The sequence below is a fragment of the Apostichopus japonicus genome, chromosome 3 (assembly GCF_037975245.1).
Source record: "Apostichopus japonicus isolate 1M-3 chromosome 3, ASM3797524v1, whole genome shotgun sequence".
Classification (NCBI taxonomy): domain Eukaryota; kingdom Metazoa; phylum Echinodermata; class Holothuroidea; order Aspidochirotida; family Stichopodidae; genus Apostichopus; species Apostichopus japonicus.
This window is the reverse complement of record NC_092563.1, coordinates 2613053-2632251: the sequence shown is the minus strand read 5'-3', so window position 1 is coordinate 2632251 and position 19199 is coordinate 2613053. Positions and strand designations below refer to the sequence as shown.

General features: G+C 38.6%; 1 protein-coding gene across 2 annotated transcripts; it reads left to right on the top strand.

Moving 5' to 3' along the window:
* The first annotated feature begins 365 nt into the window (after window positions 1-365).
* Window positions 366-18976, top strand: LOC139959941 (uncharacterized). 2 transcript variants are annotated; one of them, XM_071957898.1, is made up of 14 exons: window positions 366-570; window positions 2711-2773; window positions 3252-3342; window positions 4395-5643; window positions 6081-6168; window positions 10044-10125; window positions 10707-10852; window positions 12047-12208; window positions 12885-13218; window positions 13558-13793; window positions 14539-14646; window positions 15129-15408; window positions 16104-16213; window positions 16612-18976. In XM_071957898.1, the coding sequence occupies exons 1-14, from the start codon at window positions 421-423 to the stop codon at window positions 16819-16821; spliced, it is 3309 nt and encodes a 1102-aa protein (XP_071813999.1). In that variant the 5' UTR covers window positions 366-420; the 3' UTR covers window positions 16822-18976. The 2 variants fall into 2 exon arrangements, with proteins under 2 accessions (XP_071813999.1, XP_071813990.1); XM_071957889.1 differs by having other exon boundaries at window positions 16101-16213.
* The last annotated feature ends 223 nt before the right edge of the window (window positions 18977-19199 follow it).

The window sequence follows — 19199 nt, the reverse complement described above, 5'->3', positions numbered from 1 at the left end:
ATTATCATCGAGAGGTCAGGTCACAGACCAATGATCTATGTATAAGATAGAAGGCAACTTTGTCGTTTACAAAATAACTAAAATGGCACACTAAGTTTTGCCATGTTAAAACATGTTACCTTCGACTGCTATTCATTTTCACTATTCCGAACAGATTTTCTTTCGATTATTAAGGTACTTAACTATAATGTTTAAAGTCCACATAAGTCTGAAATGACTATGTTCTAAATACTAACTTTTTTTATATTTTTAAATTTTCAATTAATTTTGACAAATCAAAATGGATCCTGGAAGGCAACTCCGTTATTGGATGTCAGATTCGTGACGTCACAAATTAAAATCGCGTACGCGTACGTCCTCAGACTTCAACGGAAGTAAAACGAGCGTTGGGTTAACCTAATGAACTGAATAAAGAATGTCATGGCTGAGCCAGTAGCATTTGCCGAAGAACTGACGATTAAGGGTAAAGCGCTCGACACATTGCGTGTAGTTGAGCTTAAACAGGAACTAAAAAAGCGTGGACTACCTACGGGAGGGAGCAAGGTGCAGTTAATTGACAGACTAAAAGCTGTAAGTTCATGATTATTTATCATGCGAGGCGAGCCTATCCATTTGATAGGCTAAGCAAACTGTGTAAGTTTATGGGCATGCTGTAAGATTTCTCACGCGGATACTCCCGTGTGAAAGAATACCACCGTTCGCGAAGTCGTAATTGTTTGGACTCAAGGTTAATGTGTAAACACTTACGGCAAGCCTAAGTCGAAGGCTTAAGTCTGAACATTTTATGACCACGTGAGAGACTACACAAGCTTCTACTCTTTTAAAAGTTAGTTTTCGTGACTCAACCAAGGGAATGTTATTTTAATCTTGTATTACTAAACTAGCTTACATTACGAAATTAAAAATATGTACTTTTCAGTCATATATAGTCGTAAACAATAAAGGTTTAAATTTAAAAATGTATTTCTATTGTTATTCCTAACTAGGCTAAGTCAATACTTTGTAGGCTATGTACCGTAATAAAAGAATTTGCAGCCTAGGCCTATGTACTGTATTCCACATTCGATTTATAATTGTACATCATTTGTCTAACACTCATACTTAGTGTACATCTAGGGCCTAGGCAATAAGCCTACCCCTAGGCCACACTAAGACAAACAAGTACCCCGTAGGCCTTGACTTTGCCTATGTTGGTTCCAGTCAAGTTTATAACTTGGCCGTGGCTATTCTTACGACTAGTCGTAACAATTATTTATAAACTATTCTTACGACATTGGCGAATTCAAGCGCAGTAAAGTAAATAAAGCAACTGCGCATGTAGTAGGGGTAACCCTAAACACAAGCGCTTACCCTAACCTTAACCCTAACCGGAAATTATTGTTACTCCTAGTCGTAAAAATAGTACTCCTAGTTGTAAAAATAGCCACGTTAAAACAACCGCGCATGCGTATTTATAAATTATTCTTACGACTAGTCGTAAAAATAGCCACTTTGTTATAACTTATTGCCATTGTTCCATTAATGGAGTAATTAAGCATTAGCCTATGCTGTTTGTTCTTCCTTCATGCTCCATTGTGCCAGCTGGGCGGTTTGGTTAAAATTGTCCAACCATATAAATCCTGCAGAGCAGTTCTGAACTTCAAGTCCTGGCCAGCCTGTTTTTAATTTGCGTTGGAGACTAAAACTCTTGCACCCAAAAATTTATTTCCATGGTATACTTGGCGTGACATTTATTTCAGATAGCAATTAATTTAAGTTTTAATTTGTTATATTAAATGCAACAGAATACAGTCAAGGAGTCAGCTTTTAATGCTTAATATTACCCAGGCAATCCCCCATTTTCAGACACGCTTATTTTGTAACCAAACGTAAACAGTAAACAAAATGCTGTACCTGCTACCTTATACTTGTAGTTGCATGATCTTTGTCATACATGTCCACCAAGTCCACTTTTCATACAGTAGATGGCCTTTGAAAGCTTAATTTCATCCTTGCTTGTCGGACCCAGCATTATTTGGTGAAGATATCTCATTACGTTATGCACATTTCAGTTTTTGTACCCCAAAAGCAGCAATGTTCTACAGACACTGAGAAAGTGACAGTGAAAAGGTTTACAACAAAATGTGAAACATTTATAATACAAGGTCTGGACTTTTGTAAAGTACTGTCTGGTCTTTCAGGACAGTTTGATTCACTATGGTCAGTGGCGGAGCGTCCATACAGTCAGGGGGGGGGGGGGTGAATGCCCCCCCTGACGGACTCAAATGGACTGCTGGCGCCCTTTTCAGCTCTTTACCACTTTTTACTTATTCGCAATTATTGTTTTTTTTTATTGCGCTCTCATCTACATATTGACATTTGTCACATTTTGTTGGTGTAATTTGGCGATGCGCCTATTTATTCTTCGTTTATCTGCGAATTAGCCAGGCCCGGAAAGGGTCATTTCCGGCGATCTAGGGAGTATCTTTACTCAAAAAATTTATGTACGCTACGCGCCAACCTGTGGTGGCGCTCCGCTTAGATAGTGTCGAAAGCGCCCCTACAGACCATTCTCGCCCCTCCTGACCAATACCCCTAGCTCTGCCACTGACTATGGTAGTTGTATAAACACTAGTGTTTTGCCAATAAATATTGCAAAAGATAATACATTGTAATTTTGGTACCCTCCAAAGTTCACAGGTTTTTTTTTCTTTTTTCTTTTTTGTTACAGCAATTAGAGCTAGAGCAACTGCAGAAAAATGCATCTTCCTCCACTGGCATAACACAACAGTCGGTATGTTAAAGATCTGTACATTTACTTCCACTTCCATGTTAAGATCAAGGAAATCCATATACAGTAGAAGACTACAAGATATTTATTTTCGGAACAGTTGAAAGTGTGCTCACCGTTATTAGTTTTTCAGGTCAACATGTTTAAATGATTTCTTTATAGAGTGTAGACAATTGCTACTTTTTTGATATGGCTTAACATTGTAGATTCTCGCCCAAGACATTTTCATGAGCATTGGCCAAAACAAACCCATAACAGGCTTATTATATCCTGTTGGCCTAAATTCTCCGATCCAGCACTGATACTTTAGAGTAACCTGGTTTTTCAAATAGGCAGCAGTTTGGTTCTTTTGCCGATAAGAATGAGATAACTATAGAAACAAAAGAACTACCCAGGCTTTGTCTTCAATTAGCCATGTAAATATCTCATTATCAAATATGACCTATCTTTCATCACGTCAGCTTTATTGTTGTGTACACAGTTTGAGGATGAATCTGTCAGCTCCAACGCTTTTGTGAAGCAGTATTTGAGAGAACAGCAGGAGTTGTTAGAAGAACAGAGGCGTGAGAAAGGTAAGTTTGGCCAACCTTGACAACCAAGTTGAGTAAAAGTCATTTGATGGAAAACTTAACATAATTTTGATAAATAAATAAGTTATAAAGACCTTTACCAGTAAGTTAGGGGTCACTGTTACAGGTAAGAGGGAAATGAATTTGATGTCTTCTAAGGGTACAGTAAATGTATTAAATAACGTGAAGGTCACAAATGGTGTACAAATTTGTATAACTCTGAAGGTAAACAATGAGTAGACAATGTAGAGACAGATTAAACCGAAGATGTAAGAACTGTTTAAAGCATCTCCCTGCACCCACAATAGTTTTATATGACATATATATGTTTGTATTATTCTGCTAGGTTATACAAATGGCAAGTTCATTCTTGGCTCACAGATAAAGGCAACCCAGGTCTTTGTGAATAATTTCAAAGCCTGTAATACACTATGTAACTCAAATAAAAATCATGTTGCAGGGGAGTTGCTACTGGACAGTAGAAGCTCAGTCAACAACAATATCATGTTCTTGGATTTCGTGGATAAATATGGTCACCTTGGCCTGGTAGTACAATTCTAACCAAAGTCCATAGCTATCATAAAACTTTTATTTTAGGCTTACAGTAGACACCTTGGAAAATGATCAAAATCGTTAACAAGACGGCTGCACCTATGTTAAGTCCACAAGCAATTTCAAGTAAACTTTGTTAGGCTACCACTGCCATGGCTATTAGGGTAGCTTGGCTTAATATGAATGGTAAAGGCATCAATGACAATATTTGATCATTGACCACTTGAGGAAAAGAACAAGTCACACAAGTCTTTGCTAAATATTGACAGCTCATATTGTATCAACATTTAGGGAAAGTCTCGTTTGGTTGGGAGGGACCCAATATTAACTTAGAAAAGACAACACATTGCCGGAAGATTACCATAGACATTTCCGTGATCACTTTGATTTGTATGGCCTTGCTACAAAGTGAATAGCTAGCTGTAAGTCTCAAAACGCGCCATGTACCAGAAGAGACTGCTGAAGGCTTTAAGTCCATTTTTGTTCTCCTGTCAAATCAACAGAGCAAGCTAAGAAAGATCAAGAACAGAGTGCAAGTATCCATTCTGAAGAACCAAAAGACAAAGGAGAATCACCATTGGCAGACAAGGAGGAAGAAGCTGAAACACCTGAAAGTGATACAGCCGTGTCAAAAGAAGTAGAGAGAGAGGTGGTTGTACCCGAGGAGGCTATGGCCAAAGAAAAAGAGGGTAAAACTCAGAAGGGTAGAAGAAGGAAGAAATCGAGCACCAGTGAACAGAGCAACGAGGTGGTTGAAGGGAGGAGCCGCCGAAGCAGCTCCAGAAGGTCAGCCGCCCAGTCCAACGCAGCAGAGACGGAGAAGGTGGATGCAAAAGCCGAGGTGAAAGTAGAAGCGGGAAAGGACACGAAGGAAAAGAAGGAAGAAAAGAGGGATGAGAAGGACTCGAAAGGCGATGGTGAAGAGGTACTGAAGAAGGAAAAGGAAGAAGTAGCGAAAGAGAGGGAGAAGGAGGAAAAGTCTGAAGTTGAACAGAAGAAGAAAGTAAAAGAGGTTGACGAACCAAAGAAGGAGGAACCAGGAGACTTGGTGAAGAGTAAGGCGAAGGAAGAAAAGAGGGAAAATGGAGATCGAGAAGAAAGCGTGAAGGAGGAGGCACGCAGTGTGGAGGGAACAGGAGAGGATGATGCAAAGCATTCGAGAGAGAAAGAAGAGGTTGCCATGGAAGTAGGCACGACACACGAGACGGATCGTAGCGACAGGAAGAGGAAGAAAGAAGTTGGACAGGAAGACGGAGACCAGGGCAAAAAGAAGAAGAAAGAAAGAACAAGGTCAAGGACGAGCGAAAGTGACGTCAGTTTGAATGAAAAAGCCAAAGATGAGGGTGGTCAAACTGGGAAAGACCCAGCTAAGGAAAAAAGTGGAGATGCCCGGAAGGATGAAGAAACCATCTCGGTGAAGTTAGAAGAGGCCAAGAAAGACAAAGTTGTCGTTAAAGGTGACGATGAAATGAAGGGAGATAAAGGTGGTGAAAGAAAGAGCAAACAGGATGGAGAAGGTGAGAAAAAAAGGGATAGAGATGGAAGTCAAAGCCAGAAGGAGGAGAAGGAAGAAGATATGGAGGCAGAGGAAGCAACAGATTCGTCAGCGAGGAAGGAACCCGTTAAAGAAGAAAAGAGTCCAGAGGTGGAAGTGAAGGAGGAAAAGGGAGGGAAAGGTGTTGAGAAGATCGAAAAGGTGCAAGAAGTGGAAGATGGAGAAGTTGAAGACGAGGATGATCATGACAGTGGAAGGTAAGACAGTTACGAAAGCCAGGTGGAAGGGTTTACTGTTGTCAGCAATAAATGAACATTGTAATTTGGAATGTATTGATGGAGTGGGTAATCACACAGCAAGTTGTGGGTGGAGAGGTTAAACATTGTAGAAGGGGCATTGATTGACCACCTCTTCGACAATACAAATTGACATTTATGCTGGATCTCTAAATGCCAAAAATCCATTTTCCTTCACTTTTAATGTCATTTTGAGAGTATGGAAGTTCTTGTAATTACATTTTTAAACATTTCAGTTTTAGGCTCATTTATGTAATTTCTATACAAAGAAGATAGTACCAAATATGGAGGCAATAAACCAGAAACTGCAAGAAAAGGGGGGGGGGGGGGGTCTCCTTAGTAAGGATTTTAAGGTGTTAATATTGCTTGCTTTTCCTCCCCCTGCATATCACCAACAGAAAACCAGCAGCTGCTGAAGAGAAGCAAAAGGACAATACCTCCAAGGAAGAAAAGATTGAAGGTGATAAAAGGGAAGGCGTTAAAAAGGTAAAAATATCTTATTATGTCACCCAAGTGAACAAATGCTAGTAGTGAGATTTTGTTTATTAAAGCTGTACTTTGCATTGAAGTTTCCAAAAATGTGGTTATAACCCAATTGATTATTGTTGATATATGTGTACATATTACAAGGCTTGATTAGAGTGACCAAGATTGCAACTCAACGCAATATGCAGGTTTTAAGAACAGTTTTGCAATATAAAGAGTAATATGTCATATAATTATTTTGAATTTTAGAGATAGAAGTTCAAATTTTAAAAACCTTTGGTAACTTTTGGCGATTAGATGTTGGTACCCAAATTATTATGGAAAGAGACGGATGTGCACAGTTTTTATGAAAAATGGAAATAAAACTTTCCCATGTCATCGGAATGATCCGATATCACATTCCTGGCACCTCGCATTCTTAGATAACTTGTAAAATTTTCAGCTGGCAAGTTTGTCTTGTGAAATCTAAAATTGAAGATAGCTTTAAGTGATAGGTGTGTCTCTTAATCTGCCACAGGAAGAAGAATACTTACCCCCTCCCAATCTCATCCCCTTTCTTCTGCTGCTACCACACCCTATCACTGTTGTTCTACTAGGTCCAGACATTTAGGAATAGACTTACAGCTGTTATAGTACTTATTAAAGCATCATTTGAAATCAGGAATAGATATTTTAGCTTGACAAGTGTTCCTGGATTATTAAGCAAGAAGTAAGCACGGGTCACGGTTATGTTTTTAAGAAAGTTCACACCTCTGGTTCCTATATCCTTCAGACCTTGTTTCCTGTTCTTTTCTACCTATTTTAGAAATACACTACCCTTTTTTTTAAAAGTAGTTTAAAAAAATAAAGACACCAAATAGGTCTACATTGACAACAGAGGCACTGTGGGGGGAGGGGGGGGGGTGGTTTCACAATATCTGCAGTAGTTTATTTTATTCACAGTGTCTTCTCCTTCTTAGCATTGCTAATATCATCTTATCAACCTAACCACCATCTATAGCTGTCAGCTCAAGTTTTAAGTCCAAGTCCTGGCCATGTGATCGTTTGTGGGTGACTCCAAGGTACCGCAGGGTTTGAGTGTGGTAGTCACTGTGTCCCTATTGCCGTTAGGCACCCGTATCGACGTTGCCCGTTGGGCAGAGTGAGTAGTGGCATCGAGAGCGCTGACTTCGATTCAGAGTGTTTGGATGGTAGAGGACTAACGCCATGGAACAATTCCTATGTGAAGATTTATACAGTGACTGCATCAGTCAGTCTTGTCAGATCGTTAGACATACCTCATTCGAAACTGGTCCTTCAAATATTTTCAGAGGAACATGATTACAGGGAAGATAAAATTTTTACCTACTCTTTGGAACACAACTGATAAAGTTTATCACAGGGACATAAAATTGTTTGCATCGGTAAATGTTGTGGCGACTATCCTCGGTGGAAACACTTTTCTGGAAAGGATTTGATAATCGTGATGGATATGTGAATGAACATGATTTGATGTGACTATGAGGATAACACTTCAAAACTTGGCAACATGTTTGATAGAATGGGTAAGAATTGCCAAAATTTGTTTCCATGTGCATTCAGTGAGCATGATTTTAACTATTGTAGCTATTGTTTGGATTTGTGATCAAAACTTGCATTTGATTGTGACACTCGGAAAGGGAGAACTATCTTACTGATAGATGTGTACACAGTTAAGCTGTTACAACTGCTTATCGCGTAATAACCACAAAATAATCTAGCAGGAGATACCTGGAACTTACTTGTTGACATGTCATGTTTACTTCATCTTTCTGCGAATGTGGAACCAAAAGCTATGAAACAAATGAAACTCCACTAGGCTCCTTGGGAGTCACACACCACTCAATTGAACTTTCGCCAGATTTGTAACTTATGAGGACTTATGAGGTGTGCAAATGTTCGATGGGACATGAAAACAATCATCATAGAAGTACTGCTAAAGTGATCTGACATTCATCTTTTGTGATTGGATGGACAGAGGAGAGTGTCACTGGACAGGACAATATTTTTATAGTCTGAAGTTTGAATCCTTCAGCAAGCGGGACAAATGATTGGAATCAATCCATTGTGGAATAACTGTACCTAGTATAAAAACAACAAAGTTATAGTCTACGTTTTCATAAACATGGACCACACGAGCGCACCGATCAGTTTGTGTACATAGCCATGAATTTATGCTGTTTGCATCAGCAGTTAGTTTGCAAGACAATGGAAGAACCCTTGGTTCATTATGTGACAATATAACATGTGTGATATCATTAAAAGTCAGAAGTGACGGGAATAAAACAACATCAACTGCGGAAAAAAGTTTAACCAACTGGAAAATAGTTCTGCACTTTGGTGTTATGAACACGCCATTTCTTTGTGACAGATGTGATGAACTTGGTGGTGCGGTTTTGCCTTGGCCAGGCATGGTTTTCAAAGTGTTGGGCATTTTTTGATGGTTTCCTTGACCTCTGACCTCTTCCAGGATTGATGTAACCGTGTCAGCTGGTGGTGATGGGCAGAATTGACGAGCTGTTTCTAGAATTTGACAACGGAACGGGTTCTCTATTAATCACTTCTCCCTTCTTTTTCACAGATTTTATATAGGTGGCAATGTTGTTGATTTTCATTAATTACCTTTAAAAGCTGGTGCTCCAGTGGGAGAAATGGCAAAGTGTAGGGTTAGATTATAGTGGAAAGTCCTAAATTAGTTGTCTAGTGTGAGATATTTATCCCAATATTGGTCAAAATTGAAATGACTTTTGGTTATTATAGCCAATGTCATAAAGACTGCCTGATATCAGACTTTGTCAAGTTTCTGTTCGTTCCAAACTTTGTGAAAATATGGCTCAGAATATTTCATACAGTAGATGACTCACACATGAACAATCAACAGAATTGAAGAAAAGAAAAAAATGGTTTGCACAAGTCTGTCAACAGCATGCTATCAAGTAAACAGCTGAGAAAGTTTGGAAATTCAAGGTGCTTGTAACAAAATATCAACATTTCTAAAATGTCGTTGGTTCAAACTTCTGGGTCATGAAAGGAAAGCACCAAATTTTTGACAGTGACATTTTAGTAAAACCTTTCCCTTGTGTAAAGCTGTGAATTGAGTCTGAGTAAAAGAAATGAAATAAGGTCTAAATGCTTGTAGTTCAACTGTATATATACTTGGAGTAAGATCTTACTGTCCCGTGTTTATCACCAACTAAAATGGTAATTTGCTTTGACTTAAAACATCTTTAGGAAAAGGATCAGTCTTCAAAATGTAAATTCAAGAAGTTAACGATTTCAAACATTGACGAAAGTCAGAGGAGACCAATGAAATGTCTCTGTTTGTTTGTTTTTTATTTCATTTGAATGAACAGTAGTACAGGAAAGTGTTTCAGTTCAAAGTAAAAATGAATCTAAGTTTAAACCACAGTTGAAGCAATCTGGTCTTTTTAGTTTCTTTGTCGATAATTTGGATTCATATGCTGAAAAGTTTTGATCAATTTCTTGTCTGTGTATGGTACCTAAATCCAGACTGCAGTGGACGCTTAAGCCTCAATCCCTGAGCAAAATTGGTGGTTCTCTGGAACTGCAAACCTAAAAAGTGAAGCTTTAAGCTAGTGCCATGTTTCCTATGTTTCATAGTTGTCATGGAATAAATTGACACTTAGTATTGTTTATCATTGAAAACTGTCTGTGCACTTGTACTGACCTGTTGAAGAATTGTGTAACTGTACTACTGTAGTAGTAGTATACACTAAAATAGGTAAGCAGGAAAGTAGTGTTAAAACAGCAACAATCAGAAGGACAGACAGATGAACATTTGTATCAGAAGTTGTATGTATCCTTATTGACATACTTATCTTATGACATCCTTTCAGGGTTCTCTGATTATTTATAAGAAGGACGACAGCTCCAAGAAGGTCTATGCACCTGTCAAGACCAGGAGGATTTCACTTAAATGTAAGTAAACAGTCAACTCTGATGATTCTGTACATATGATCGTGGAAATGCGGTTATGATTAAATATTTCCCTCCCACCTTACTCACTCACTACCCCACTCTCTCCCTCCCTCCCTCCCTCCCTCCCTTCCTCCCTCCCTTCCTCCCTCCCTCCCTTCTCCCTCCCTCCCTTCGACCCTCTCTCCCAAGTCCTCTACTACCTTTGGTCAGTTTGGAAGAAACACAGCCAGTCATCATCTGTTCATTTTTACATTATGAAATGTAAAAGAAATAATAAAGAACTCAACCCCACCCACCCCACACCGCTCTCTCCTTCCCGCTCTTACCATCAAAGGACAACACAACTGAGCAAAAAAAAGAAATATCTTGGTAGACCCAAAAATATCTCGGCAAACTTTATTAAAACCTACAAATTATGATTGTCTGTTACCATTCAGAAGCTCAAATTGAAACTTTGTTGTAAGTTTGAAAAACAAAGCTTGTAAACTTGGTGTTAAACAGATGTACTGTGGGATATAAACCTAAATATTCCTCTTTTTTCTTTCCTTGTTTTTTTTTGGGGTTTTTTGAAAAATGAACAGCAAAGGAGAAGAAAGATAAAGATGAAGAGAAGGAGAAGGAAGGAAGTACAGCTGCACCTCAGAGAAAGAGAAGATGGGGCTCTACCAAATCTCACGATTCCGCCAAGAAGAAACCAAGTGTTAACATCAGCACAAATGTCTTGAAGGTATAGTATCAATCTAATGATAACTCAAAAACAAAAAGAAAGGTCTAAGTAGATAAGGAAGGGATATAATCTGCATTGTGCTGTCACTTGTTCTGATGGTATTATAATTTTATTTTCCTTATGGTGCAGGAACAATTCCAACATGTTGATTACCTTCCTGTTTTGTCGAGATTTGAATTCACTTTGTCTACTGGAGACGTGCGTTCATCAGGAAATGAATACGCCTATGTAAATGAATACACCTATGTAAATGAATACACCTGTGTAAAATAAATACACCTATGTAGAATTTATACACTTAGATGTTCTTTGGGTAGGCATGAGCATTTACCAAGCCCCTTAACAACAGTGTAAGTTGGAACTGCACTCAGATCCAAGATATTACAATCAAGTCAAGACTTAAAAAAAAAGATTTACAAACTTCAAAATTAGACACTCCTTTTGGAGTAAGCTTTCGACTTGAAAGTTTGATTAAAACCAGCATCTTCGGAATATCATTTCACGAAATTGGTAAAGTGGTTGTAGTCAGTCCACAGTTGGGTTAACCACTTCTTTGCTTAGAGGTGCTAGTCGTAAAGTTATGAACATGATTGGCGATATTAAGTCAAGTTAAATCACCCTGATTTTTTGTCATTTTACATTAAAACGAAATAATTTCAACTAGAGAAAATAAGTGCCAGCCTTCTCAAATCTTTCCTTTAACCCAGGAAGTGAATACAAGAAGTTGTAGATTACATACAACTTAATTCTTAATTTTGTTGGTCTTTATTATCAGTGATATCTCAAGACTTATCACACGATTGAGGACTTAACTTTCATTAACTTTATAAAATTAAGTATAGTTAATTTCAAAGTTACACAAGATATATATTATCTTGAGACTGCATTTTACTAAAACTAACGCTTTCCAGTATAAAAAACAAACTCATTATGCATATGTTACACTTCATGGGATGAAAAAAAAGAAAATTGGTTCAAATCAAATACATCTGATTTAAACTTGAAGAAAAATATCTGAATTCTTTTTAAAAAATAGAAAAATCAACAACCCTGGTTAAGAACCTTACCATGGTTACTGAATATGAAAGTAAATATTTTGTTGCCTACACGAGTGGGAAGGTAAGGGAGAATTGTTACATGTAGATATTAAAACAAGAAAAGAAAGGGTAATAATATTAAGAATTGTTTTTGCAGGAGATCATGCCTGATATCAAAGACATGGAAGCTGAACTGGAAGTGGAGATGGAGGTTGACCTAGCAGCAGAGAGTAAGGTGGAGAGCATCGCCGATAACAACGAGAGGCCACAAGAACTTGGCAGAAAGGTCACTCTAAAGAAGAAAGAGACGTCGTCCTCGGTAATGACTTCATTCTCTTATATTGTCGACGTTAGTTTAGTAGCTTTGACCTTGTCTCAATCATTTCATCTCTCGTCTGTTTAAGTAAAGAGCAACAAGTGTTTGCCGCTAATTGGAATGATGCAAGAAGGAACCTACAAAAGAAAATATGAAAAATGGAAGGAAATATGATCTAGACATGGAAATTTGGGGAATTCTTGTTTGAAACAGTTCGTCCTGTGTAGTTCTTTATTTTTGTAGCCACCATAGCTTTGGGCCAGGGTAACGTTAAGGGTGAGACGATACAAAGAACTCCCATGTCAATTCCCTGGGGCTGACCCTTGACCCCATTTGTGTATGATTTTTAACTCTGTGGTTTCCGTTGTATTGTACTCGAAGGAGAGCAAAGGAGAGCACAAAGTGTTTCATTTGTCACACCAAACTCAAGCACTGAATTTGTGAAACACAAAACATTCTGTATTCAAATAAGTTGAAACTGACTTACCAGGGCAGCCAAGTGTTCTTGTAAGTATATGGATACCTTAGTCAGATTGAAGGGTATCCAATCATGTGTGAATACAATAGGGATCAGTCAAACTGACACAAACAATTTCATCATTTGTATATTGCACATCTGCCTCTAGAAATACTGTTGATTGAGGAAGTCGGTTCCCATTTGTCATCACTCTTTGTTCAGGTTTCAAAGGATAAAGATAGAGATGACTCCGGAAAGGAAGAGAGTGACATCGATGACGGCGAGGAGGAGGATGAAGGAGAGGCAGGCGAGGAGGAGGAGGAAGCCTCAGCTAAGGAAGCAGAATCTGGAGGCGAGATGGAGACGGAGGTCACAGGTCAAACCAAAGAGGACAACAAAGAGACAAAGGAGGAGGAGGAGGATGACGAAGATGGGGTCAAGAAGAGACAGCAGGTAGTGTACAGCGACGAAGACGATGAATTATCGGACATTCCATTAGAAGACGAAGAGGAGGAGAGAAACACTAAGAAGAAAGAGGTGGATATGAGAAAGAAACGTAAGCAAGAAAAGAAAAGATCATAAATAGAGAAATATTTGGTAATATTTTGGCTGTTTGATTCAATTTTTGTCTTTTTTGTTTAGTCTTTGCAGTCACAGTCTGTACGTCTTTCAGGATGAGGTCATGTGATATGATGATTCCTTGTGGAAATGTATTATTCCAAGCTACTGGTGGAGTTGTTTTGTGAAATAAGATTTCACAACATGCCAATACATATGAGCATAAAATATGTTGTTGGCTTGTTAGAGTGACATAACAGTCGATATAAACAGGTGTGGTCTGTAAAGTTCAGCTGAAATGATACTGTTTGTCGATAATTTTATCCATTCACAACAGTAACGGAAAAAAGAGCGCAAATACAAGACGTCCTGAGGGCATCGTTTGACGAGCCAATCAGAGGAGACAATGCCAAGGTGACCTCCTCAAGGTTTCCCGCTTCGAAAATCCTTCACGTGATGAACCTGGTCCGTCCTTTCACCATACCTCAACTTAAAGCTCTCCTCGGTCGATTTGGGACATTGGCTGAAGAAGGGTTCTGGATTAACACTATCAAATCTCACTGCTATGCAACCGTAAGTGATTCTGCAGTCAAGTTTCCTAATTGATGTATGTGTGTATAACCTGTTGCTAGATAAAACATTTAAATGTAGGTGCTCCCTATCCCAGCTCCAGACATGCCAAATTTTCAGTTAAAGGTCTGCTGTATAGACCCCAACTATAGCACGCTATCATGGAAAAGTTTCTTGAGATGATGTAATCGACCTGCCTTGGCTGTAAAATGACCTCTTTTCACCAATTAGTCTGCAATGCCTGCCACATATTTCTTCTTGTATGTCTTTTGTGTGAATGCTGTACGATTAACTACACTGTAGACATGAACATATTTCCACACAGTGTTTACCCGAAGAGCTTAATAGTGTTAAGAAGCTATGCAGGCTAATTGTAGAGCCTGAGGTTGATTTATGACCGTGGCATGTCGATTATGTAATCACAAAACTTTCCTAGCTATAGCGTGCTATAATTGGAGCCAATAAAGCAGATCGTTAAGGTGATGGCAATGTTATACATGTCTTGTGAATCTATTAATGTTTGCAATTTAGTTTTTTGTTTTTTTCATTCCATAGACTTGGCCATGCATGATAGGTTAATGAGTTCTGGTCACATAGAGGAAACATACATAGATAGTTTTGTTTAGGGGGAGGGGGAGGGAGGGGAAGGGGATCAGCATTTGTCTTTGTGTTCATGCCTTAAATTGTTGACTTTTCTTGAAAGATGAAATTCAATTCCTTGTATTTCTCTTCTGTCTTTGTTTTACAGTTTCAGTCCTTACAGGGAGCTGAGAAGTGTCGGGAATCTTTGCATGGAGCTACCTGGCCACAGAGCAACCCAAAGACTCTCAATATAGAATTTGCTACTCAGTCCGAGGTAAGCCTTTGCAGAGTGTTCTTATTTAAACGGTTCATGTTTAGTTGTTTTGCTAGAGTATCTATATATTTGTTAAATGTTAAGCTGGCATTTTCCTTCACTAAAGTTAAGTTATAGTAGAAGGAAAACTTAGCGGTGATGACATCACAGACCAACTACTGGGCTCCTCTCCCTTGAAGAATTTGAGGGTTTAGCTGGTCAGAATAGGTTACATTCAAATCAACCCTATATGTCAAATTTGCAACAAGATATTTAGATGGGGCTTATAACCGAAAAGTGTGGAATATTTTTCTCTTTTAAGAAAAGTGTTAATTTTTTTCTGGCAGTGTGCAATGTCGCTTTCAACGGGGCAGCCAGGCTTTATCAATTGCTATACGTAAGGGAGAAATTGTCGACGACGAAATAAGAGTTGTTTCCTTAAGGTGATAAAAATGCCACTTTGCTTTTCATGAACAATGACACACAATTTTAATTTCCTGTAGTTGGACAGATATCTCGGCAAAACAGCAACAAAGGAATCAGCACCTGTACAACCGAAAGAAAGGGCTAGAAGTCCACTGAAATCAAGAAGCAGGAGGGAAGAGGAAGAACTGAGGGCCGGTCGGGAGAGCTTCAGGGAGAGGAGAAACAGCGAGAGGGAAAGAGAGACAGGCCGGGTGAAGGAGAGGCGGACGTCAGAGAGAGAGTGGGACAGGGGGAAGGACAAGAGCCCGCAAAGAGAAATCCGCAGAAGAGATGAAGACAAAGACAGGAACAAGAAAGGTTTACCATCTCCCTTTAAAATGAAAACCAATAAGTCAGAACTGTAATGAAGGATTTTCTAGGGTTTCTGTGCTCTCACTCTTTGAAAAATTCAGAAAAAGTAATAAGTTGATCCTGAAAAATTGAGAAGACTTAATAAAGAAAAAATAGAAGTGGGTTTCAATGGGTACAAATTTTAGTGATCTATAAGCAATTTCAAAAATACTTGTAAGAGGACATATCTTTATAAATATCATACATTCTTTAACAGTATTCCTCGTATTTCAAATTCTGGACTGCAAACAGAGGAGTTAAATGTTTTTTTTGTTGCATTTGTGGTGTCTTTTGGTTTCGTTTGAGGGTGCAGGTAGATTTGCTTGTAGGTCTTATATCTAAAAGGCAGACGGAGATGCCAGAGTGTCCGTTTCGATCACCAACACTCTCGCATTACTGCCAAAGTTTCTCCAATGGTCATTGGTTTCTTACTCTGAGCTTCCATAACATAATGTTTCTTGGGCAAAAACCTTTCCTGTTCAGACAACAGAGAGTCCAGCTCCCCGTAGGATGACCTGAAAAGTGTCTGAAAGGTGATCCTTAGGCCTCTATATCATTCAGTCCGCTTTGATGTTGAATGTGGTTAAATTTAACAAATTTATACCTTCTTCTTTTTTTAACTTTCTTAAATTGCGTCCTGTTTTTGTTTTTACACACCGCAGCAGAGAAGAAGACAGAGACGGAAGAACCGCCCGCCAAGCTGTTAGACGATCTCTTCAGGAAGACCAAAGCTACCCCCTGCATCTACTGGTTGCCTCTACCGGAAGAGAAGGTACGTAGAAATAGAAGTCTGATTGACTCGGGGATCGTGTTATTTAAGTTGTAGAATACTACCATGTGCCATCCTGCAAATGAAATGACAAAGTCCCAGAACGTCTGTGGTTGAAATCAGACCAACGTAGATGCTCTGGGTAAAAAACAGAGGCTGGAAATACTAGGTGTGAAATATTGGGTAACAATAGCCAAAAATGTGAATATTGGGAAATGCTGGGATATAATCACAAATAGTTTCAAACTTTTCTTTTCTGTTTTTACTTAAATCTATTAGGCACAGGATAATGATGAGAGTTGATCACACTTCACCTTCTGTGAAAGTTTTATTTTTTTTTGTCGTAAGTACGATACGGAAAAAGTATATATTTCCATTTCTTGTCCCCCTCTCTCTCTTAGGCCAAGGAGAACGAAAAAGCGATGCTAGAGAAAGACAAAGAAAGAGAAGAGAGGATTCGACAAAGGAGAGAAGAGCAGGAAAAGGAGGAAGCTGCTGCCCGGAATAGACAAAAGGCGATGGTTAGGAGCCCAAGACGGAGCCCTAGAAGGAGTCCCAGACGCAGTCCGGTCCGTCGGTCCAACAGCAGGAATAGAGGCAGGCGCCGTTGATGGCTTCAGTATGGTGGCGGGATTTTAGATTCAAAGTGCTTCTTGTGAGATTTTTAGGACAACATCCCTGTTGGTTTGTAATTACCATTTTGTATTAGAATGAATATTTATAGAAGAAGTTTTTTAGTCAGATCAAGAAATCTCAAGATATTTTGACAGTTTGTCAGTTTGGAAAATCTCTAGGAGAGGAAATGGTAGAAGGTGAATGATGAGGTGGGGGAGGGGGGGTGCATCGTAGATTGCTATAGTGTGCAGAAAGTTAATTTCCTACAAAAGGCCTGTGTAGCTGTTGTTGCTTTTTTTGATCTAGTTTTTATAGCTGAAAAAGTTCTACCGTGGTTCTTGAAGGGACAGGCGAGTTGTAGACTTCACGTCCAAAATATGATTTTTGTCGAGATGAAAATTTTGCCAAGATATAATATAATCTTTAGTTTGATGCAACACATCAACTCAGCAATTTGATACTTTTCCAACTCAACTTGACAGCAATCGTTTTATCCGACAAGTTACGTGAGACACAGTATCTCATCAATGCGACAAATTTTGTAAAGATGTAACGTTAGCTTAAGTCTACAACTCGCCTGTCCCCTCAGAACCACGGTAAATTTCAGTGTTTAAGATATGAACGCTCTCTGCTGTCATTTCAAATATCTAGGGGAAAATTAAGAAGAAGAAATAAAAGAGTAATAAGGAATGCCTAAGGAGGAACCTCATCACAGTTTCCAACTCCTGTTAGCAAAGAGGTATTTTGAAATGTATCTGTATGGCATTTAACTTTTTAAGTTGTGAACAAAGAGCATGAGGACATAATAGCTTTGCAAATTGAGCTAAAACTTCATTCAATATTATGTCTTATCTGTTCCCTGATTCATATCAAATTAAACCTCCTGTGCTCATCGTGTGTGAAAGTGCACGGACGATCTCATTGGATCTCATAAAGCCATAACATTACAAATGGTCACGCAATATGAGGTGTGCGTAGTCCATAGGTGAAGACATCCTCCATTTTGTCCTTTGTGCAAATTCTTTTTATGTTTTACCGCTTTTTTCCCCTTCCCCTTAAAGAATCATCATATCACTGAGGCATTTTGTAAGACACTGTCTATTATTGTTCATATAAACACTAAATGAATGGTGGGTGGGGACATGTCTTACGTCTGGGATAGGTCTCCAGAAGACATGTCACACCCACGGTGAACTTGTCTTAAAGTTGCAAGTTTTGAATTGAAGTGATCTAACTTAACAAAGAATCAGATGAAAAATGCAACTGCTTGGGTTCATTATCATATTTTGTCTGGACCCAACTAATTGCATTTGTACATGAATTGAGAATCTGTGTGAAGTTTCCATACTTTGTGTGCAAAAACAGATGTGAACTTTCCCAAATTATGGAGATTTGTCGAACCCTAATGTCACCCCAGTTAGATGGTGCAGGGTCTTCGCTGAGATTAATACAATGGATTAGCAGCGAACTGGTCGTTAAGATTCTTCACAGGTGACCATTTTCACGTTGTTCTAGCAGTACCGACAACTTTGTGCGAGTAATGCAAAGTAGTTATTTTTGGCATCATTGTGGCTTGTCCAAAGCAAGGCATCAATTATGATCATTTTTTACCTCAAATAGTTGCATCCTTTGGTTTATGGGTTTTTATCCAACATATATTTTTCAGTAGAGCAATAGCTTGTTAAATTTGTTTGTACGTTGTCACTCCATCTTTGTATGTATCTTGTTATCCCTGTTGCAGTGTTTTAAAGCTTCCTTGATTATTGATACCTCCAGAGATACCTTCAAATAATAACTGTAGAAAATACACAGCCAGACGGGTCAATTTGCCAGTGCTAAATATCACTGTATACTGTTGAAATGTGTCCCCAAAAAAAATGACCTCTAGAAATTGTCAACATTTTCTGTAGACCCTTCCTACTAAACTTTTTGTTGTACTTTTTCATTAAGCTACAATGCTATTTGACATGTTACTCCTCACTAAATGTCAGCTGATTAGAATCACAGCGTGACTTGATGTGGTGTCACTGTGTACTGTAGCATATGTTGAGATCAACAATATGGTTTTGGGCTTTATGCTATGTTTTGTCTGATTTGTGTCCAAAAAGAATGAATTGCTTTCTCGCTCATTGGAGTGAATCGATTTACTGGGGGGAAAAAAATTCCAGATTGGGTCTCAAATCAGGTGTGGAATATTCTGACCGTTCTCTTCCCTAGTTTTGCAGCAAATTACTATTGAACACAGATCGAAATTGGGACTTTTCATTGTTTAATACTTTTTATTTCAGTAATTGTAAATACTAAGAAAAAATTCTTTCAATTTAAGACACTGCTCTGTTGGTTTTATGTCCTTGTAGAATAAGAAAATAAAGAC

Bases quoted from the DNA above. Each gene is read 5' to 3' on its own strand.
- LOC139959941 (XM_071957889.1), top strand. From the start codon at position 421: ATGGCTGAGCCAGTAGCATTTGCCGAAGAACTGACGATTAAGGGTAAA. The intron at 2,774-3,251 runs GTATGTTAAAGA...TTGTGTACACAG, and splicing joins CTGGCATAACACAACAGTCG to TTTGAGGATGAATCTGTCAG. The intron at 16,214-16,611 runs GTACGTAGAAAT...TCTCTCTCTTAG, and splicing joins TGCCTCTACCGGAAGAGAAG to GCCAAGGAGAACGAAAAAGC.